This window comes from Cuculus canorus, chromosome 1 (assembly GCF_017976375.1).
Source record: "Cuculus canorus isolate bCucCan1 chromosome 1, bCucCan1.pri, whole genome shotgun sequence".
Classification (NCBI taxonomy): Eukaryota; Metazoa; Chordata; class Aves; order Cuculiformes; family Cuculidae; genus Cuculus; species Cuculus canorus.
The window spans coordinates 182,251,648-182,275,431 of NC_071401.1; the positions used below are offsets into that span (position 1 = coordinate 182,251,648).

Consider the following 23,784-nt stretch of genomic DNA (forward strand, 5'->3'; position numbering starts at 1 on the left):
GAATGAACAATGACAGAACTTTAAAACAAACACTGCTGTGCTGTGATAAAATGTCAGCCTCACACCAGGAGAAACGTAACAATGAAACCTGAGGGAGGACATGGAAGAGCAGAGCGCCCCACGGACGAATGTTAAAACTAGTGAGGTATGTGGTGTTGGGGATTTCCACACAGGTTTTTAATCTCTGGCCATTATTCCTGCAAAACAATTCACTGCAGTACATGGCATGTGAGATGAGGCATGAGATGAGAGGTAGTGGGTTGCTAGTGGACAGCGTGTGAAAGGGGCCAATAGCTGAGTTCTCAGCTTTGCATCTGCATTGCTGGAGCAGCCACAGAGAAACACCTTTATAACAGATGCTCCTGTGTGTTTTTTGCTCTGTTAACCAATTATATTTGGTTGTTTACTTCGCACTGTCACAATTATTTAAGGTTAATGAAAATGAGAAGATTTGGGCTTATTCTCAGCCACCTCAAAAACATTTCAAAGCTGATCTATGCATAGCCTACATTTCAAAAATAACAAATTGCTGTGATTAACAGTCCTAATTCATAAATGTGTTCACATATCAGTGTATTCCTGCCTATATACGAATGTCCGTTTTTGTCAGCAACTAAAGTAGTAGTTTGGCCTTCTGTTAGAAGAGATAACTTGAATTATGATCTGTGGGGGAATTAACATCTAATAATCGGATAAAATGGAGTGCTTAACTCTTAGAAGAATCAGATCCTTCCCTTGAACTATGGGGAACTTCTAGGAACTCAAAAAATATCTTTATACAATTGTATTTCTACTATTTCTAGTCTCCATCTCCCTTGTAAGCTGTAACGAGCCATGGATTTTATCTAGAAAGTATCTCTTTAATTATAATTCTAGGCATCTGGGAGACGAGGCAAGTCAGACAAAAGGATTTTCTTTTTTTATTGGGGAGAGTTTGTTGCCTTAGGCTTTTCTGCCTCTGACATGTTTCCTCTGAAGTTCAGCATGGCTTAGATCAAAAGGCAAACACGGCCTGTGATTATAATGATGGAAAGGCTCTGGCTTAGTGCGGAGATGAGGCTGCTGGAAATCTCGTGCAAATAATAACTCATCTGAATCTTCATTTTGCAGATTTATGGAGGGAGTAGCTTTTAAACTCCAAATGTCCACAGTTCCTGTCTTTTCCTTAAAGACAACCTAGTATAATTTGGATGCAGGCTCTCTCTCTTTACACTCTAAACTGCATAGAAAAAAAAAAAGGAGAGAGCCCTGGGAGTGTCAGGGAAGTCAAGCTGGCTGCCTTCTGCCCATCCCACCAGGCAGAGGTACAGCTCCTCCAAGCGAGAGCCCTGCTCAGGGAGGTGAGTGATACACGAAGGGGAAGGCTGCTGTTTTTTCTGGTGTTAATCGTTTAGGCCACACCTCGAATACTGTGTTCAGTTCTGGGCCCCTCACCACAAGAAGGATGTTGAGGCTCTGGAGCGTGTCCAGAGAAGAGCAACGAAGCTGGTGAGGGGGCTGGAGAACAAGTCTTATGAGGAGCAGCTGAGGGAACTGAGGTTGTTTAGCCTGGAGAAGAGGAGACTGAGGGTAGACTTTATCACTCTCTACAACTATGTGAAAGGAGGTTGTAGAGAGGTGGATGTTGGGCTCTTCTCGCAAGTGGTAGGTGATGCGATGAGAGGGAATGGCCTCAAGCTGCGCCAGGGGAGGTTCGGACTAGACATCAGGAAAAATTTCTTCACTGAAGGGGTTATCGGGCACTGGCAGAGGCTGCCCAGGGAGGTGGTTGAGTCACCATCCCTGGAGGTATTCAAAAGAGAAGTAGATTAAGTGCTCAGAGATGTGATTTAGTAGTGGACAGGTACAGTTGGACTCAGGGATTTCACAGGTCTTTTCCAACCAAGCAATTCTATGATTTTCTGTCACTTGATGTGAGCGCTGAATACACAGGCTTGATTTTTTTCTGTGGGATAGCACAGAAGTCCTTACTCCAGGAGAAGCAACAGAAAATATCAGGAGTTTTCCTACGTTATGTTGCAGAAGCCTACAAGTAGGGAAACATCCAAAGGAAGCTGCACCTCTCCCTTACACACGCACCCCTCTCTCCATGCTGTTGCTGTCAAGGCACAGCACGCAAGGTAGTGCCCAGCCCTGAGAGTGGCACGCAGAGAGGCACCTGGGAACAATGGAGGGAACCAATCAATACATTGATTCCTGTACATTTGCTTCTTTCACCCAATTAGTGGTGGAAAAGAGAAGATCATCTATGATGAAGCCATCAGAAAATGAGCTATTACACCAAAAAAACCCCTCATGTTTTGTGACTGCAGCCCATGAAGAGCTTTCAGATAATAATATAAGCTCACTTGTGTAAACAGAAGCGGCAGGAGAAACCTGCAGGCTCTTATGTGTGACCCCAACAGTTGGCTGCTTGCCAAAGGCGCGTGTGATTTGGGCATCCAAGCTGGATGCCCTTCAGCAGCTGTGCAGCACAGTACCAAGAATGCAGAAATTTATTTCTAATCCATGTCTGGAAAGAAGGTCACAGAAGGGTGAGATGCAAAAATCTGGTTTAGATATTTTTGCAGTGAAAAAAAAAGGCAGCACAACAATAGCTCAAGCTGCAATACTCATGTGCCTTAACATACACCACCATTTGCCAAGTCATTCCCCATTTTCCATGCAGTAAAAGAAAAATTATATTTTATTCATGAGATTTCTCCTAAAACAGCTCAACACTTTCTAGGGTTAAGTTTGTTAGAAAAGGAAATCGTGGGGAGGAAGCAATCCCCAACACTTGGCAGGCTAATGGCATTTCAGATTGCTGCTAGATTCTGATTTCATGCAGCAAATTAAAGGGAACTCCCTCAAGAAAATTGGGCTGCATATTTTCAAAAAAGAATCATGCAACCAATCCATCTAACATTGTTCTGACACAAGAGCGTCTACCTAGGGACAGCTGTTTCCTCTTCATGACTAAATACATCAGTAAATTTATTCCATGGAATAAAATACAGGATTATTTCTTTTGCCTTTCCTGATTTCTGTTCCTTCTTCTTCCTCTCCCTTTGTTCCCGCCCCCTTTTATTTGATTAGCTGAAGGTCAGTGAGGTGCTTTTCCTAGCAATATTTACATCTCTGAGCATCGCTTCCCACTAAGAAATAGCAAAAGCTCCCAGGAGTCCTTTCTTCATAGAAGAAGCAGCAGAAATGCTTACAGCTGTAAGAAGCCAACCTTGAGTCCTTAAAAAAATTCATAACTATGGCAAAAAAATTAATCAAATAATTGGCCAGCTCAGCTGTTACACATTTGTTGTGCTGCAAAATATTCTGGTTTTCCTCTGGTGAAGTTGGTTTGGTGCAGGGATTGCATGGCAGCTTGTTAATACGGCACTTGTGTGGAACATAAAATTCCTATAAATTCCTAATAAAAGCCTGCTGTGCACCTTTGGTGGCCCCACAGCTAAACAGAGCTGGTGATAAGGGATAAAAAAAAAAAAGGCCAGATACTCAACGCCACCACGGTCCTGTTCTTACTGACCACCGAAACACAGACCAGGGGGAAGTCTGTCACAAGATGACATACCTTGGTGGAGGAGGACTGGGTTGTGGGAATAAAAGTTCCACCTTTAAAGCAATGATCCCAAAACACTTTACCTGGGACTGCAGACTTCAGGTGGGTTTGCTTTCTGATGTATTAATCAAGCAATGGAATTAAAAAGGTGTCTGATTTCATTACCTTTTATTCAATCTCCTAGAACAAGCTCCCTCATAGGAATGAGGCTTCCTTTTTTCCCAGAACACTGAAATATTTTCTGCATTATTACATGGTGAATTTGTGAACTCCTCAAAGAGTTCCAGACTCTTCCAAAACACCTGGTACGAAAAGAAAAAAATAAAAATACTACACTGCTTTTAAGGTCTTCAAGTTTGAGGCTTAAAATGTGGTATTGGTCAGGTTGTGAACTACATGCAGATTTTATTTCATAATGAAAACCTAATAAAAATTCTACTTGGGACTCACCTTTAAATATAATTAGGAGTGAACTTCTCCAGCCCAGAGCCAGAATTGCCTGCAGTAATGAGGCCAAGAGTCCAACCCCAGAACTGAGCCTGTCTCCACCTACACACACTGCACATGCTAACAGGGCTGTTCCCAACAGCAGTTGCTTTATACCCAGAAATGTGATTATTCTTACTTCTAGCACGATCAATATATTAATGCCATGCACAGGAACTGAAACATTATCTTATTGTCCAAATAAATACACCTTTCTGATCCTCCTAATCTTTTAATGCCAGCTGCACCTTCTGGAGGTGACTTGCCCATTTGAATTAGACAAACTTTTTCCAGAGACTTTCAGATGTAAATGACTGCTCTAGCAAGACTCTTGAATGCAAAACTCCATTCTTTTAAATATTCTTTTAAAAAAGAACAAAAAAACAAAAAAAACATAACCAGAGCACTCCCTTTAGTGCCACAGCATGCTACTTGTATATTACTTTTTCATCCACTGAGGTTCCCGCTAAGGTTCCTCTTTCTCCTTTTCATATAGAAATCTTACCTGCGTGTACAATATGTTCTATCACCCCTTCAACCTCCTACATTATTTTTTCTTTTTTTTTGCCTGTCTTTGCGCTTCATGGGTGATTTCCAAAGCCTCATTAGACTTCCAGGCACAGGACCCATCTTTCATCTTGCCTCTGTTGCTGGTCTCTGCTCCGAGTAGAGGACTGGTCCCTCTCTGACCCAGCTCCTCTCCGGTGATGCTGCAATTTCTGGCCCTCATGAGTGTGCACATCTTTCCAGCACTTTGTTGTCTTGTGCTGATCCAAGCCCAGAACATGGACCTGGCGCAACCTGTAACTGCCTCCACAAAAAGCCGATGCACCCTTCATCACAGGTGTAAGCTTTTGCAGAAAGTATTCAGAGTAAAATCTCATTTTGGAGTCCCCATCTGTATGGAAAGTATCATTTTGAATACATTTAATAGATTTATTAAATTTAATAGAACATAAAAATTAATAGATTCTTTAGAAATGCCATCATTACAGAGACAAGATAATTCCTTCTCCATCAACTTTCTGCAAATGTTTTTCTGTTTATGCAGTAAGTGAAAAACAGGAAACCTTATCCTCAGGTAGTTGAGTGGTCTATACCCAGCTCTCAACAGGCCGGGAAACAAATCTCTTCTCTTTGATCCTTCAGATCACAAAACACCCTCAGCAGTTAGTATTAATGACCTTTTAAAAGCTTCTATGGTAAGTTTTCACAAATATATAACTAAGACATTTGTTTTGACTCTTTCATAGTTTATGAATATGCTGTGGTTGAACACATCTCGTGCAGTTGTCTTTGCTTCTTTCCATGGGCAAATTTCTGCCCCATGAGAAGCCACAGGGTGCTAACAATGGTCAAAGTGGCATCAGGTGGCCGCCTCAGCTTGCCACCTCATTGCAAACTTCAGTCCTCCAGGGATGGACAGACACCCCTCTGATAAAACTTTTCACCCAGGCTGGATGGAAATTGTCTCTTGTGGAGGAATCACCAACTGGTGCTCAAACTCCCGAGCACGCCAGTAGCCAGGGCACAACTGTGACCAGCACAAGATCCTTGGGAAGACACATGAGCAAGCTCAGTCCATGCAGGTGGCAGTGGTCTTACAAGAAATGCCCCATCTTTGCATCTTGCTGTGTTCCCAGTGGCAAAAATGACTTGACACAAGAAGTCCCGAGGAGAGTTGCAGGTCAGTTGGAAGACTACTGGCAGAATTACGTCCTTGCAGAGCGGCAGCAGTTCATGCACAGACAACTCTGCAGCAACACTGTCATGCAGAAATGGGAGGTAAATGTTGCAGAGTTTGTGATTATTCAGCAGCTTCTGTGCAATGAAAGACAAAAGGCAAAACTGGTATAAAAGTAGAGAAGACCTCTGACACATTCCCCGTGCGGACCAGGAAGGGCAAAGGCTGTGGTCCTCAAGCATCAGTAGCCTGCTGCATCATGTCTGGGAGGTCCAGCCAGCGCTCTTCGGTGCTTTGCAGGTGTGAATATCTACCACTTCCAGGCAGTCCTGGCAGCGCACAGCACAACACCAATGAAATTTGCACTCGCATTTTGTCATTCTACTGACACGGGAGGTGTCGTAGCCTCTGCCGCAGCACATCACTTCACAGCTGTCCATGCCGCGGGAGGTTTGGTTACAAACTCGGCCAGCTGTCCCAAGGGACCCTACAAAGGAAATACAGTAAAAGTTAGGAGGGGGATTTTAAGGAAGGACAGAAAGCATATGAAAATGGGTATAGGAGCCCTAATTTGCAAATGTATTTGATCCCTCAACATCATATCACCTGGGATTCAACATCAAGCCAGAGAAATACTTTTCATAAGGTAAAATTGCTTTAAATTTCTCCTAGAAATCAGGTCTGGAGATGAGTAATAAAATGGATAAAGTACTTCAAGGTTCTGCCTGATTCTGTTAGTATCACCATGCTTTGCCTCATCTTTCTGCAGCACCTCTCTCCTCTCCAGTGAGCAGATACTCTCTCTGAGGGAGACGTCCAGTCTCCCGGGGCTATGGGAAATGAGGCACCCAAGAAGAGCACCCTCACGGTGCTCAGGAGCTCATGGGCTCTACAGGGGAGCTCTGGGTGGACACAGGAGGGCTGGGAAAGAAAAGACAGCTAAATTTGATGGCTGCCAAGGCACACAATGGACAGAGCAACTGTGCTGGCAACAGTTTTTAAAGTATTGCTGGAGTGAGCACAGAAGCACCTCAACCACTCAGCATCACTGCTGCATCCACCCATGTCCTCCATGTTCACCAGTTCAAGTGGCAGCTGAAGATCGGCTCGTGCCACGTCCCATCTCTGTGGGGGTAAGCACCAAGGGTTCTTTCTCCTCATTTTTGACAGAGATTAGAAGAAACTAAATTTCAGCCTGCTGTGGACAGAAGGAGGGGTAGGGGAACACACCCCACCTCATCCTATTCTTCCGGTCTCTCTGGCGTGGCTGAAATGCCTCTGCCCATCACCCCATGGCACAAAATGGCTCTTTAAGGCATGTTTTAGCCCAAACAGCTAACATAACACGCAGAAGCTGCTGCTCATCTAATACAAACTCACCTTAGGGCTTACTTTCAGATCTATATCACAGCTGTTGACATCTGAAAACTTTATGAATACTCATTGCTTCACCTAATTTTTTATGTATTACTATTATAAATCAACTTCGGGTATATCCATGACAAGAATATTGATTTGATGTTCTCCCTAGACCCGATTATAGCTCTGTTATTCTGTTCTTGGCCAAAATGGGATTTCCTAAATATTGACTGCCGTCATTAAAGTAACTGGAAACGTTTTACAAAGTGTATTCACAGGTGTGCTCCAAACATGAACAATTTACCTTCTTAAAGAAGCTAAAATACATGCAGACATTAATTCAAATTTGCATGATCTAGGACAGCAAATCAATCTTAATTAATAAAAATGAAGCTGGAATTATTAAAAATCTAAGCTGTGTTAATTCAAATTGTCTTTTGGGTTTTTTTCCCCCTGCTGTATTTATGGTTTATTTTCCACTGCTACTGCATTGAAGCACTTCACAATGTACAAGCACTCATTCTTCCTCTGTCCCCCATGGTCCCCAGCACCAGGAAGCCTTCATGTCTTTCCCAGCCTGGGCCTGAACACGGAGGCTGCGAGTGGTCCCAGGCACTTGATTAAGTCACTATCTCAGACTGTGTTTTTTATTAAACCAACCTGCATGAAGAGCAAAGTGGTGATGCCAAAAAGCCTTTCCCAGATCCACTTTTCAGGAATCATTCTGCACTGGAGGACACAGACTCCCAGTGGCCCCTGGTGCCCCTGATCCAGGCAGGCTGATAAGCCAGGAAGATACAAAGCTATGTGATCCACACCTTTGGTCTCACAGGAAGCCTGTGGCAGAAAAACAAACCAAACCCTGCTTCCTCCATCTGTAATCCTGTGTAAACAGCTGGGACATCTAAACATAAGCGTTGGTGCTTGTGTCAGTCCACAGCAATATCCATCACATCCCAGACTGGGCAAAATACAATGGAATAACCACTTTTGTGGGGGCTTGTTCTGATGTCTCTGCTCAGACCAAAAATAAAGGTACAAAGGCCAAGCTTGAAAATATGATTAACATTCTGCATTGTCAGGAATTTGGTACAAGTTCCTGCTTACCTCCCTGCACCGGCTCCCCCTCAACTTTCTTGCTCTGCCTGCTGCAGATGGGGTGAAGTGCCTGAGCTGTGTAACACAGCACACCAAGGACAATGATTTCCAACAACTTGGAATGATTTGGGTTAGATTTCAAACTACTTGGTGCTTTGCTCTCTGCATGTGGCTTGTGTGAAATGAGCTGAACACTTGACAGCCTTCCCTGTGCCACCGCTGTGCGGCAGACAGCCAAGCATCACTCCTCCTGTGGAGAGAAAGCAAAGCCGCTCTCTACCTCAGCATCCTTCCCACCTGGGAGCAGAGCAGGGCCACGCAGCCCAGCTGCTAGGGTGGAAGGAAGACCCCACATCCACCTCCATGTGAAGCCAGGTGTGGGGCATCACAGGAACTGCCCCAGGAAGGTCTGACTGCATTCCTCAGCGGAGACAAAGGTTAATTTCCAGATGTTTGGGGAAATCACACGGCAGCAAAGGAGAACCAGAGTGGGATACACCCAACAGAAGGTTTGCCACCAACTTCAAAACCAAAATAATTTCAGCCCATAACAGATACTCAATAGCCACTATCATCTGATACTGCCCACAATACATCATCAACATTTACCACACCACTAGGAGAGGAGACTAAATTATACACAGAACATGATGAAAGAGAAAAAAAGGCTCATCTAAAGGCTTAGTTTCCAACTAAAATCAACATTTTTTTAAGAGTTCAAACAGCAACTTCAGCATCTCTGCATCTTCTCTCATGAGAAAGAAAACGAGCAATAACTGAGAGCGAGCAGCCAGGCAAGTCACTGCACTCCTTGGGGGCACTCACATACCCTGGTGATGAAGACAGCAGAAGACACTAAACAACATACGTCAGAGTTTTCTGATCTTTACCCACTACCTGTAACGCATCTCCTCATCACTTAAGAGGCAAGAGTATGTTGTAACTTGTAGAAGGTTTTCATGCAACCTCTTTGTTTTTACTTCAAGTTTCAGGATTGCCATGCCAACACACAACACTACACCTGCCAAAACATCTACAGCTTTTAATACTGCCAACTTCACGGACCGTACATCAAACCTTTTCTTCTTGGTTTGCACAGTTGTTGCCTTAAGCAAACATATAGTAAGTTAAAAAAAAATTTTTTTATATTCTGAAAGAACTAAAATTGATTGATTCCTTTACAATATGAGAAATTTGCTAGAAATCTAGCAGTGAAATCCTCAACAACAATAAATTAGCTTCCACACAAGTACTGGGGACGGGGGATGAGGCCTGGGGGAGAATACTCACAGAAAGTAGCTCTGAAGCTACTTTTTTTAATCAAGAAAGATTCATGTGAAACCTGCATACAACACTGCAGCACAACAGGGCTGGAGAGGACAGGCAGCACATGCTGACAAAAACAGCTTTTCCAGATTCATTTTAGAGTAAATATGTGTCTCACTCTAATTTCCATAGCCATCGACAGCTGTCATAACCTCTCAGCTCCCCAAAGCTCTCGAGGTGACCACGCTATTCCCTTGCTTAACAGTGCTTGGGAGGAAAGCTGCCCTAAGGGAAGTCATTGCAAGTTCCACCGTCAGCTTGCACGGGGCTGGGACTGCACCCAACAGGTTTGCAATGCATAAATTGAGAGATACAGGCCAAGAAGTCGCACAGGGACTGCCTGTATGTGGCTAACCTCAGTGAGAAGTTTTTGACATAGATCAGGACTGGTTTCCCTCCATGGGTTACATACCTCAAGTACTAACACATCTTGCCCAACACCAATACATTGCAGACTACACTTCAATTTCACATTTTTCTTTCACTCTGGACTTGGCTTCATTCACCTCAAAAACTCAGCAAATGGTTTGTGTGGGGCAGTGGGGGAAATAAATTATCACAGAAAAAAAATGCTGTGAAGGATCCAAAGCAGGTCACCCTGGATACGTGGTTTGTCACCCAACACACAGTGCCAGGGGGCTGCCTGTAGCACTGCACGTGCATCTCCACAGTGCTTTCTACCAGGAGACCTGGTGTCCTCCAACACAGGCACAGCACCCTGTCTGTGGAGGCGGCCACTGCGATACATATACACAACCCACACCCCAGGCACAGACAGAGGCAGTGCGCAAACCAGGACCACGTGAGTGTCAGGAGAAACCTAGGGATGGCTTGAAACCCATGGCACGTGGGTTCGCAGCAGGTCCTGAGCAGGACTACTGCAGCAGCTCAAGATCTGCTACATGTAGACATGTCTTGCCTCTGCTCCTCCGCATGGCCAAAGCCTTATTGCTTTGGGGAACCATAAATTTATGATAACATAAGGTAAGACTATGTAAGTTGTGGCAAAATTTTCAAGTGCATGACAAGATTTTCAAAAGCCCTCTGTTTGAGGGCTTTGTTTCTATCAAATTTTGAGTACAAAATTGTGAGTGAAAGTTATTTCTGCATCCATGTGAGCAGAGCTAAGTGAATTCTGAACACTTCTGAAAGATCTTCCATTGGTCCTTTTCTAAGTCATGAAGCTTAATGCTAGACAAGAGGTGGTCAGCTTATTACGTTCTCATGCTATTGAGTTACCCACTCTCCTCCACAATAACAAGACTGACAAGTGAAATTAGGCTTATTACAAAGAGATTATTACATGACTTTTTGACACAGAAGTAGGTCACACATAGGCTCTCTTTATGGAGGGAAAGAAATCACAGGTTTTACAATAAACAAGGCAACTTCAAGAAATAAAGTTTTGAATAAACCCTAGTATGCAAAGTCAGTCTCTGCACAACACTACAATATGCCCATTTATTCACTTGAATTAAAGTATTAAACTTCAAAGTATCAGTTACTATTCAAGGAATGCTATGTGCCTGTGCAGGTAATAAACATCACCTGTGAAAGCCATAAATATAATTTAAATTACCTTGACTACTCAAGTAACCTGAAACACTATACAATATAAGTGTACTGGATGAAATTCTGGGTTCATTGAAGTCAATAGCACATGACCAGGATCTCACATATTGTTCTTATTTAAGTACAGTTGTTGTGCAATGCTTATTCCAAATAAACTTGGATTGTAAATACGTAGCAGTGCCAAAAAAAGAGTTGAGCTGCATTGCTATCAAGATACGTACGGATATGTCATAGGGGGTGCAATCTGGTACATTATACAACCTATTAATTAGTTCCACAACATCTTTCATACATTACTCAGTCCGGCTCTCTTTTCCAAATTTCGTGTTTCTGCTTGCTAGGTCTTAATTGCCACATCAGGAAATACTATACATGGGTCAAGAACTGTTAGAAGGATTCCTGGTGCTTGGCCATGCCTTGAACCCTGTAACACTGAGTGTGTGCCTGCTGAAATCACCGAAAGCAAAAAAATACACTGTTAAAAGCAGCCCTGAAACTTTACCTCTCCCAACAGGGGCTGGCGCAACTCTTCAGAAAATGTGATTGTCATCACAGAAGGAGCCAACACTGTCTCATAAAGAGGAATAAACAGCTATATCACATGATGCAATGTGCTGTGCCCCACTGGCCTCTGTTCTTTCACGCACCTGCAGGTCCTCCAGCTGCCTTGCACCATGTTACAGCAGCTGCACTGACTGGTGCAAGCATGGTTTGCAGCAAGCTGCTGTACCTCCTGCGTTACCGATGAGAAAAGGTGTGTCTACAGCTGGGGAGACCAATGTTGGTGAGCTGCAGGGAATGTGCAGATAAAGGAGGACGCTGGTCTCTCGGGAGTCTGCAGCAGTAGCATAACAATATGGAAGAGAAGTGATGTGACAAGGTGGCATGAGAAGGACATCAAGGGGCTTGAGGCTGCTGTAGTTAGATCTGGAAACTCTGGAGTGAGCTCTGTGATACAGGCATGTATGTGGCTGTGTACGGTGTGGATCTGTCTCCAAGCATAACTCACACTTGTACTAAAAGTAACTTTTGCATTGGAGATTCTCCAGGGCTCCATTGCCTCTGGAAGACACTGATGAATTATGTTAGAACAACTGGCTGTCATACATCTAGGGACATTGAGAGCTAGTGTTCCTGTATAGAGCTGTCCTTCCAAAACATCTTCCTGCCTGTTTCTTGCTGGTTACATGCATGGACTTTTATATATATACATACACATTTACACACACACACATAATAATAATAATGATAATTTTTGATCTTCGAAGTACAAACGTCTGAAATAAAACCATCCATGTGTAACGATAGAGGCTTACCTACATCCCTGTCCCTGATACAGTAGTCTGGAGAGCTTTCAAAGTATACCAGGTCATTCTTAGTTGGCTTCTTAAATCTCTTATTAGCCACAGTGAAACCCGTGCCATCTTGATTCATGACCACCTGAATTGCTCCATTGTATTTCTTCCACAGATAATCTCCTGTTTTCCTAAAGTCTGCCATGGCCAGCCAACAGGTCCTTAGAGTGCATGATCCACTCACACCGTGACACTTGCACTCCTGTTTCAAAAACCGCTTCACGGCCTGTTTAGAAACGCAGTAAAATATACACAGGTAAAACAAACTGGTAATTATGCTTCTCAGCCCTTTTCTGCTCATCTTGTAATGCCAGGCTTGCTATGGGTTTCCAAATCACGGTCTGTAGTGACACCCACTGGTAACATCAAGTTATTCCCATATGGTTGGTCTGCTCTGGTTGCTTGACTCGACCATACACACAATCGTTCGGCTTACCTTACCTGCTCCTGCCAGTCATCCCAAGGATTGAAATGGTCCATAATGCCACAATGTAGACTGGACAGGAGAAAACAATTTGGGAAATGGGCAGAATCACTCAATCCCTTAGTAGGCAAAGGTATTCCTTTTCCTCATTGCTCCAGCCAAAACATCAGCACAATGACCCTCTCCAGCTCACTTTGATGAACCTGCCCTTTGCCCTCAACAGTGTTTCAAATATTTCCTAGAAATTCATAGGTATTTCACATTAAATGATTTTGCAGAAACTGTGCAAAGCATTGTACCTGGCCTAGGCATCTGGTCTACACAAGATGTTAAAATACGGTATTCTTAAAACGCTTATAAACCTTTTTAATAAGCATTTTAGAGTAAGAGCTTCATTAGATTGCACTAGAGAGATCACCTTCATCATTAATTTAATGCCTGGATAGCATTAAAGCCATTTCAACTTCATCTCAGACATTTAAGCTATCTGTAAGTTGTTGGAGAACAATAGATGGGTTCACATACAGCAAATAATTCACTTCTAATTCTGAAGATACGGATATTTGATCTATAAATACTACGTCTTAAGAGTTCATGAAATATGAATATTTTAGAACTTGTATAAGAGGAACAGCATCATGGGAGGAAGGGAAGAGAGAGGAAAGCTCCATAATTAGGAGCGAGATTGATGCATAGAGGGATGCCATTTTTTAGTCAAGCATTAAATAATAAAGTGAGAATGTGTTATAAAACCAAGGTACTTCTAGTTTTCTCTCTTTCCAACTTGTAAACAATTTGACTACTTCAAAGAAGTCACTAAAGTTCCCACAGCTCTGCTTCATTGCAAATGTTATTATTGGAAAAGAGGGATTCTGCTTAGAAAGACATTTAAGTGGGTGCTTGGCTTTAAGTAGAAACCAGTTAAAACTACCTGCACGTTTAAAACAACTTGCTGGACTGAGGCACTAAATAGCAGAAAGAGCACACAGGGATGCAGGATTTTGTCAGAGATGTTCCTATACTGATAGCAGATTATTATGTAACATCAATAACAGGTTATTATAAATATTTATTTAATATATTTATAAATTAGTAAAATTGTAATAGTCTAGTTTTAAAAGAAACCTATCAACATAGGCCTTCCCTTTTGAGGTGAGAAAAAGCCGAGGGCACAGCTGGTCTTACCCAGAATCAAATGCCAGGCTTGTGGGTGGGGCTGAGGTAGTGAGGTCCCTGCAAAATTAAACCTGTTCTATCACACTGCAGGTGCAAAGCAGTGTTCCTTTCTATAAGGCAGGTCCTAAAGCATAAGAGAATGTCTCATTACCAATACTGACTTATAATTTAGAATACATATTTTTAACTTCCCAAGATGCTCATCTATTTCAGAAAGTACTTCCCAGCATGGAGCCAATTCTCTCCTGTAAAGTCTTTGCTTGTGTTGTAGACTACTGTCTCTTTTGGACAGCAACATAAATAGAGACATAGTGTTGCATATCCATATCCCAGATCTGAATAGTCTCATCTGTCTATATTTCATATTAATTACACCTGCTAGTAATAACAGGTGGAAGAAAGATATTGAGGAAGACATTTATCAGGAAAGTCATTTACTTGCAGGACAATTCATTAGAATTGCATCTTTTCTTCTAATAAGGGCTAGTTTATATAGAACTTCACAGTTTATAAAGGAAACTTTTTAATGCAAAAAGATCAGAATACAAACAATTTACTTCCTACATTAAGAAAAACTAAGGACAAAAAAACAAGTCTCTATGAATCATTTTAGAAGTGTTTGCTCTAGTACTATAAAATATTTCTCAGTATTTCAGATGTTGTGGATGCAGCAAATTTGGAATGTTTTTACTAATGGAACAGTGTATTCCAGTTTCATGGACTATTCTGACTATTTATAACTACAACCACAAAATGGACGTGCATGTATTCCTGAGCCCTTACACCAGCAGTGGGCAATAAGCCCAGCAACAACTCCTCCTAGTCACCTACAACACAAAGTAAAACCACTTTCTGTTGAAATTCAGGGATGGTATTTTCATACAATGCTTTGAGAAGGGATTGTTTAGAGTAGGTCATGCCCCAAGGCCAACACCTTTTGGAGGGACACATGTTTTGGATTTATTTTCTTAAAAAGTGAAGTAATTATATTTTATCTCTGCTCATTCCATACAGGAATGGACAGCATGGCTTTTATCCAATGCCATTTTGAATTTTCTCTTCGACAGTCAAACAAGTTCTTCAGCGCGGCCTTCAGACTCCCTTAGGAATTTCTATTCTTTATTAACAGAAAGTAAAACACCTCCATAAGTAACTATTGGGCTCAAAATAAAACTTCCATCCAAATTGATACTGCAATGATTTGGGCTGGGGTTTAAGTTCTCACAGAAGGAATCGCTGAACTGACTCAGAGGGAGCACTGTTAAGCAATTGCGCTCAGTCTGCTTGGAAATCTCTGCCACACTGAACCTCCAAGGGAGAGAAAAATAGGACGGACACCCACCTTCCTTCCAGCTCTGTTGTTGTGAAGGTTCATCAGTGCTCTTGCATCTTTCCCTTTCCGTTCTTTGGCATCCACGAAAGCTCTGGCAAATTTAATGCCATAGTCAATGTTATCACTGCAACCACCCCAGTCAAAATGGCCTTTGTTGTCCTTGGCAGAACCTTTCTTCTTGGGATCACAGGAGCAGGATTTCAGCTCCCCTTGGCTGCATGCTCTGGTGATGGCAAAAACAACTCCAGCGGAGGATATGGCATGCACAAAAGCAGATTCCCGACTACCTGAAACAAAAAAAAAAAGTGCATTAAAAATAATTGGAGTAGTTAATTTGAGTGGCTATCCTTACTCCAGCCAGTTAGACTGGACCTTTTTTTGCTGAACAAAAGATAAAACTGGGCTGAAATCACACAAATACACATTCCCTGGAGCCAGAATTAGTCATGGCTTAAACTTGGACCCCTCCCTGGTAAAAGCTCATCAATATAGTGTTAGAGTTGGAAAACACTAAACATTTGCTTCTGATATTGATTAATATACTTCCATGGATCAGTTGTTTTGTACAGATATGTGAATAGGACAGCTGGTGTTTCTACAATGTTTCATCGATTTAGAAAAATATATGAAGTGCTGTTTCAGAGATAGGTTTAAGAAATTATTAAGCAGGGACACTGGAACAACATGTACATTGCAAAATACTGCAAATAGCTCTAGAAACTAGCTTTCCCTCTTCTAAAGCACTCTGAATAAACTTTCTTGCTTAAAAAATGGTAGGGAAAAATCTTGGGTGTTATTTTCTGAAAATAAGTTAAATCTAAGTTTTTGCTTAGAAGTGAGCCCAGCAACCGTAATTCGCACAAGCAAGTTCCATTAAATCAATGGCATTGCTTGTGTCACGCCTGAAGCGGGATCTGGCCTGGCAGCTGTGACTTCCACACGCCAGCTGCCTGGGCAGTCCTGCCTTCTCTTAAAGAAGATACTTTATTATACCAATGAGTATCTGCATTTCTAGGTGCCTGTTCCTAGGTGAGCAGGAATGTGTTTCAGTGCAGTAATTGCTTAAGTTTATTTTAAGACGTAGTCATTTACCATATAGAGCTATGTTATACTGGCATAGCTCTATCTATGGTACTGGGCTGTTTTCATACTTTAAAAGTCTTTTAGCTTGGCAAAAGCAAGAAGCAGATTTTGTGCAGCATCTAAGTCCATTAGCAGTCAGAAAGATGTATTCAGAAGACTTGTAACATTAGGTAGTGTTAGCACAGTGAAGTAGGACCCCAAAGAGTGAATGCTATCCATGATTTTACTGTAGAGGCAAATAGGATGGCATTACACCATGTAACTCACTATCTAATATTGCTATTCCAGTAGTATCTAGATGTTTATATAGGAATGGGCTCTGGACTTCCGTGTGCCGTGCAACCCTTTGGCAAACAGCAGCTCAAAGCTTGTAAAAGGACTGAGCAAACCCTGCCTTCCCCACGTTGCCTTCAAAATCAGACAGGAGATACCATGGCTTGTTACAAATTATGCCTTTTGAAGCTTTCATTTCTGAGAAAGAGCATTCAGAAACACCACCACTTTCCAAAGCATCAATTAAAAAGAAAGTCTTGATGTCATTGGACTATAAATGTTTCATTTGAGTTTATTAAACTAATGAAAACCATTTCATTTCAAATTAGAGTGTCATCAAGCTACATTTCCCATCACAATCACTGCCTCATCAGGCTCAGTGCAGAGCTCAGAAGCCTGATGTCTTAATTCTCTCCTGTGAGCCAACAGTGAAAACTTTCCTTTTGGAGAAACTGCATTTTTACTTTTTTATGAAATAGCCTCATCAGAATGAGGCCATGTTCTGCCAGACGTGTTTTCCTGAACGTCTGACAAACCTCATCGAAAACTTCAGCTGATGGGTGACGTTACCGGTTACTCACAAATAATTGCTAAGGGAACATGAAGCTGGTTACAGGAACCAACTGCTTACCAGCAGCAGAGCCTGGCACCAAACGATGTCCATGGATGAAATTCCACTGCGTCTGTCAGCATGCCCAGTGTCTCCTGTTCTCCTCCCTATCCCAGCCGCTGAGGCAATGGCCCCAGGGTGCTTCCCTCCTCTTCCCCTTGCAGGCACCATGTTGCTGACAGCCTGGAGAGGCTGTCTTGGTGCTAGCGACATCCAGGAGATACAAGTGCCAGGGCAAGGCCAACCCCACCAGCTGTGTACCACAGCTGTGTGCCCAGGTGCGGTGTTTGGTGATAAAAGCTGCAGTTTAAAATCTCAGCACATTCATCACTTGAGTAAGGACATCCTAGCACGGAAAAAGATCCCAGCCCTTTTTGTGAGTCCAAAGAAACTTGTAAGCTGCCCGAAGACACACTTAGTCCAACATTTAGATGGCAACAACATCCTGTTTAACCATCCTTCCTCAGGGTAGGAAGCACACTGTAGTCCTCAGCTGCTCCTGTTCTTCACAAGCCTGGCTCCATCCCTATGAGATGTGTCCCCGCTTATCTCTCTCCCAACGCCTGATCTGGGGACCAGCTGTCACACCCCCACAGAGGGATAAAGATCTGGAGAGCAGCACTGCCCTGGCATGGGCACAGACCCCATGCCTTGCAGGCAGCACAAGCCTGGTGGGACTGCACCCTGTTGCTGTGCTTCCCTGGTGAGATGCTCCAGCAGGAACCAGCCTGCAGAAGAGGTTGTCGTCTGCACCCTGACACACTAAGGGTCCCGTTTGGATGCAGGCTGCCCCTTTCAGCCCCCGCAGAGCTCCAGTGTCACTAGATGGGGTGGGCGCTGCAGGCGAGCCCTCTGCCTGGCTGCTGCATTCTGGCACCTTAATTTCTCTGTATCCACTAATTTGGGGGTCCACTACACAATGAAAACCTGAAAATTTTAATGGCTATGAACTAGAGAGGGGAAGATTTATGCAAGACACAAGAAGGAATTTATCCACTTGGCAGAGTGGTGAGGCACTGTAACAGGTTGCCCAGGGAAGTTGTGGATGTCTCGTCCCTGTAGGTGTTCAAGGCCAGGTTGGATAGGGCCTTGGGCAGCCTGATCTCGTGAAGTGTCCCCACCCATGGCAGGAGGGTTGGAACTGGATGATCTTTAGGGTCCCTTTCAATCCAAACTATTCTGAGGCCAATGGCATCTTGGCTTGTATCAGAAATGGCGTGGCCAGCAGGTCCAGGGAGGTGATTCTGCCCCTGTACTCGGCACTGGTGAGACCACATCTCAAATACTGTGTTTGGTTCTGGGCCCCTCCCTACAAGAAGGATGTTGAGGTCCTGGAGTGTGTCCAGAGAAGAGCAACGGAGCTGGTGAAGGGGCTGGAGAACAAGTCTTATGAGGAGCGGCTGAGAGAGATCGGGTTGTTTAGCCTGGAGAAGAGGAGGCTGAGAAGGGACCTTGTCATGGCCTACAACTACCTGAAAGGAGGTTGTAGAGAGGCAGATGTTGAGCTCTTCTCCCAAGTGATAGGTGATGGGATGAGAGGGAATGGCCTCAAACTCCGCCAGGGGAGGTTCAGACTGGATATCAGGAAAAAAGTTTTCACAGAAAAGGTCACGGGGCACAGGCAGAGGCTGCCCAGGGAGGGGGGTGGAGTCCCCATTTAAAAGACGGGTAGACGAGGTGCTCAGGGACACGGGTTAGTGGCAGACGGGAGCGGTTGGACTCACTGCGCAGCAGGACGCGGCCGAGCAGGCGCTGCCCGCGCTCCAGGGCGTTGCAGTCCCAGCGGTGCCGGCGGAACTGGTGCTGGCACTCGGCCGTCCAGGCGGCCACGCCGCGCCCGATGGACAGCATGGCCTCGGGGTGCCGGCGGCACAGCTGCCGCTGCCGGCTCACCAGGCCCGGCACGTTGTCGCACATCACCCGCGAGGAGCCCACGGCGCCCATGTACCTGCGGAGGGAACGCGGAGGGCAGCGAGGGGCCCGGCAGAGCCCCCCCCGCGCGGAAACACACCTCGTTTAGTGAAAACCCCTTAAAATTACTCTCCTCTGCTGCGGTTTTTAATAGCGTGAACCCCAAACCCCGCCACTGCATCTTCGTGCAGAACTTCAACAAAAAGAAAAAAAAGAAAGACACTGACAAAAATTAAATGACATCATCCGCGTCCAGATGGTCTCGATTAGTCCTGAAATGCTTCGAGAAGTACCTTTTATAAAACCCAAACTGCTACAGGTGTCTTCTGAAGGGATCAAACGGAAGAAAATGAGTTTTTCTTGTATTTTCATTATTTTATACGGTCGTAAAATCGTTAAAGCCGTGACTTAAAAAAAAAATAAATAAAATTAAGTGGCAGTTAAAAGACACCACGACAAAAGGCCATCACAATAAATAACATCTATATGGCCATGAACACGGATAGGCATTTTATTGAAATACACTCAGTCTGATAAATCAGGCTTTGATAGCGCCTCAGCCGGTGTCGAGGCTGATTGCGATCCCGGGGATGGGAGAAGGGCTTTAACTCCTCTCCACGCCAGAGCGTTTTAGCCCGGGCTTGGTCGGGGTCCCCAGCTCGAGGGGCAGCTTTCTGCTGCCATCCTAACCCGTCACACGGCCCCGCGTTTTGCAGCAACCTTAGATGCCCCCAGAAGGAAATCAAACGCGATTTGAAGCGGGGTCCTGCGCTGCCCCCGCGGCTTTCGACCCTTCGCACTTGCAGTTCAGAGAGAAAAAAACTTGGAAGGAGGGAGGGGGCGGGGAGGGAGCGAGCAAGGACGGAGGGAACGGGGAGGGGGAGGAAGAAGGGGAAAAAATAATTAATAGTTAAAAAAAAAAATTAAGAATCCTTTCCGTAGCCAATTCCCAGAGGCGCCGGGGCTGACAGCCCAACCTCGGGCGGGTTCGGGGCGAGCCTGCCCTCCTCCCAGTCCCTGCAGGCAGCGCAGCCCCGGGCTGGCAGGATGCGATGGGGTGGGAAAGGTCCTCCCGGGAGATGCCCCACTGCCTCGAGTCGGGACAGGACGGGCCCCCGCGCCCCTGGCAGCCGCTCTGGGCTCGGGCAGGGCGGCAGCGGCGGGTGGAAGGAGATGCCGAGCCCGTCTCGCCCCGCTGGCTCCGGGGGCGGCTGGCAGCGGCGAGCCCCGCTGGTCCGAGCCTGCGAGGGAGAGGCTGTCCCCCCACCCCCGCCCTAATTCGCAATTAATCCGACCCCACCTTCCCCAAGAGCAAATAAAAATTCCTGGAATTGCACAACTTACCACCATGAGGAGGTGACGGGTGGGGTCACCCAGACCAAGACCAAGGGAAGAGACCACCAGATCCCAGAAAAAAAGTTCATGTTAGAAACGCTTCGGTCCACATCAGGTCAGGCGCGGGGGACAGAGGAAATCCCATGGAGCAAAAAGGACCGTCGGGAGCGAACACACCTCGTGGGCTTCTTTCTTCCGTGGGTCACGGGCGGCCGCGGGGCTCAGCGCTCCCCTCCCGGGGTGCCGCGGGCATCGCTCCGGGCTCCTCTCCATCCACCCCGCACGAAATTCTTCAGCGCAAGGAGCTCAGCCCCGCTCCCATCCTTCATCTTTGCCCGACCCAGCTCTTCCCCGCAGCCACAGCGGAGCCGAGGGGCTGGTGCGGGCTGCTCGCACGCTGGGTGGGTTCTGCTTTGGGCTGTTTTTTTTTTTTCCTCTGAAACTGATGGATGGAATGATGTCAAGAGACACTAGGGGAAGAGGAGGAGGTAACACCTCTGATTAGGCAAGGAATCCCGAGGAGCCAGTCGCTTTCCAATAACCCTACAAGCAGAAGGTTCAAACCCACCAGCAGATGCTGCGGAGCCTCCGGCCGCGACCACCGCGGCTCTTACAGACAGGCAGCACCCCTCGGGGCTGACACGGCGCCTTCACCGCTCCTAAACCAACACCGAGCACAGAACGGAGCAGCGATCCGGTGTCGGGAGGAGCAGCAGAAACCCAGGGTGGCCCCAGGTCTCCCTACCCAGGCGGGGAGCGGGGTGATGCCTGGAGATCCCGCATCCCCATTGTCCCTGCACCCGCCCCTGGCAGCCGGACACACGGATGAAGGTCCCTGCTGTCCACCAGCCTGCAGCACGGCAAGCCTGACACCATCTCATCCCATCCCCTCTGCACCCCCTCTCCTTCTTGCATGTTAATACATTCATTCTTCTTCACTCCCCTTACTTCATCCTTACCTTAAATCAGCTCCTTACAGCATGGGCATCTCTCCCCGTGCCCCCAGTGCAGTGAGAACATCTCCACCTGGAGACCCCCAGGAACACTCCCATTCTTCAACTCCCCCACGCGCTCTTCCCACTGCTGTTAGCAACAGCTTTAATCATCACAGGAACAGCCCCAGTAAGTCAAATTTCATCAGCCACGTCTCACTCACAAGTAACCCAGTCAGGCTACTGCCACAGAAGATAGCAGCTGTCCTTGAACTCCAAGACCGAAGTTGTCTTGTCCTTTCGCAGCAGCACAATTGCAGCACCAGCCCCCACACTGGGTGCACAGAGATCAGAGCTTCCAGGTGCAGCAGTCTGCCTTCACGGTGGCCGATGGCTGACAAATAATCAAACTCAAGAACAAGAAATTTAACAACTTTTTTCCACTTAGCATCATCTGTATACATCAAATGCAGGATAACAGATATGCCAAACAATGAACCACAAATGAAGATGCCCCAGTTCAAAGTCAGCGCTCACTTAGCTGTAACAAAGCCAAACTCTGAAGGCTGCTAATTGACTTGGGGACTGCACAGTTCCTGTTTGTAGAAGATGCCTTCCTTCAGTCGTTAACCCCACGAGAAAATCCTGGAGAAGCAAGGTAGGAAGTACCCTCGAGATCTCTTCAGATAGCATATTACAGCTGTGACCGCATGCAGAGAAGATATCAGCCTTCCAGCCTGTTGCTGTCACTATGACTTCTGGAGGTCATAGACACCAAACCAGATGTAAGCAAGTAGTGTTTCAGGAAAAAATATGAAAAAGACAAAGCTGTACCAGCTGCTGAGGTGGTTAACACCCACTTCTAAATTTAACTTAAAAAACCCCAAGAAACTGAATACCCCTAACAGAAATCCACCAACCAACCCACTCCATTATCACACAAGCTTTTTGGCAGTAAAGACTTTGGGTTAAGGGCTACTGAAGCTTGGAACACATTACTGCTCCTACAGCACTACGAATTGCCCAGAGGGAACTAAAGTTCCAATTGCTAGCTCCAGCAGGTCTTAGAAGCAACAGATGACCTAAATAAACTACTACCAGTCTGAAAAAAATCACCCCAATTTTCACCTAGTGGTTAATTTCAGTTAATGAAGTTTAAGAGAGAATCCTTGGATCAACTGACAGGGAACAGAAATGTCAGTGAGGGGACAGCAAATTCCAGCAGTATTTCAGAACCCTGCTACTAGCCTTCTCATGTTTGCGATAAAAAAGTTGAGCCACTTGGTTCTTCTGAGATAACTTTCTATAAGAACAGGAGCACCTTTACCTCTGACATCCACACCAGCAACTCATGAATATTGTCCCCTTCCTCTCTCAGTCATTTACCACAACTGCATTCCAGCTTTATTGCTCTCCAGATTCCTTCTCTAAGCACTACACTCTGTGCTGGTCTTACATTCACATTAAGAGAAATTATCTCCACTAGCCATTCTCTCTTGTTATACAGAACCACACAAGGCATGAAGTTGGAAGGGGCCCTGTAGGACCTTTTCCAGTCCAACTGCCTGCTCAGAGCAGGGTCAGCCAGCACATTGTTCAGGGATGTGTCCAGTTTTGAGTTCCTCCAAGGACAGAGGATTACAACCTCTCTGGGCAACCCGCTCCAGTGTCTGATATCAGAGGGTTTTTTCCCCCCTTATGTTTAAATGTAATTTCCAGCATTTCAGTTTGTACCCACTGCTACACGGTCAGCCCCTTGGCACTACTGAGAAGAGCTTTTTTCACCACCTCCAGGTATCGATACACATGGATAAGATGTCCCAGAGACTTCTTTCCTCCAGGCTGAACAATCTCAGCTCTCTGAGCCTCTCCATCTAGCTCACATGTTCCAAGCCCTTCAGCATCTTCGTGTCCCTTCACTGGGCTCACTCCAGTACGTTCATGTCTTGCTCACACTGGGGAGCCCAGGACTGGACCCAGCACTCCAGTGCTGAGGAGAGGGCAAGGATGACAGCCTTGACCTGCAGGTGGTGTGCTGCTGTTCCTGATGCAGCCCTGGAGAGGCTGCATGTGCCTTCAACAAACACGGCTTCTCATCCAGTCAAGAAATCATGCCACATGCAATACAGACGACAGCAGAGGTGCCAGGAACACTGAAAGCCCAATTCTTTGAATACATACCTTATGAAATTGAGCTGAAGCTTTTCAATGCAGTAGTGAAAATAATGTAGTTAAACCTGTATTTCTACATACAAATGAATAAGTTTTTCA

General features: G+C 45.3%; 1 protein-coding gene across 1 annotated transcript; it reads right to left on the minus strand.

Moving 5' to 3' along the window:
* Positions 1 to 1,808: 1,808 nt before the first annotated feature.
* On the minus strand, positions 1,809 to 21,353 carry WNT2 (Wnt family member 2). Its single transcript, XM_009566647.2, has 5 exons — positions 20,591 to 21,353; positions 19,060 to 19,283; positions 15,379 to 15,656; positions 12,398 to 12,662; positions 1,809 to 6,213 (listed from the first exon to the last, which is right to left on the minus strand). Exons 1-5 carry the CDS (start codon positions 20,668 to 20,670, stop codon positions 5,984 to 5,986), a joined length of 1,077 nt encoding a protein of 358 aa, XP_009564942.2. The 5' UTR covers positions 20,671 to 21,353; the 3' UTR covers positions 1,809 to 5,983.
* Between the last annotated feature and the right edge of the window lie 2,431 nt (positions 21,354 to 23,784).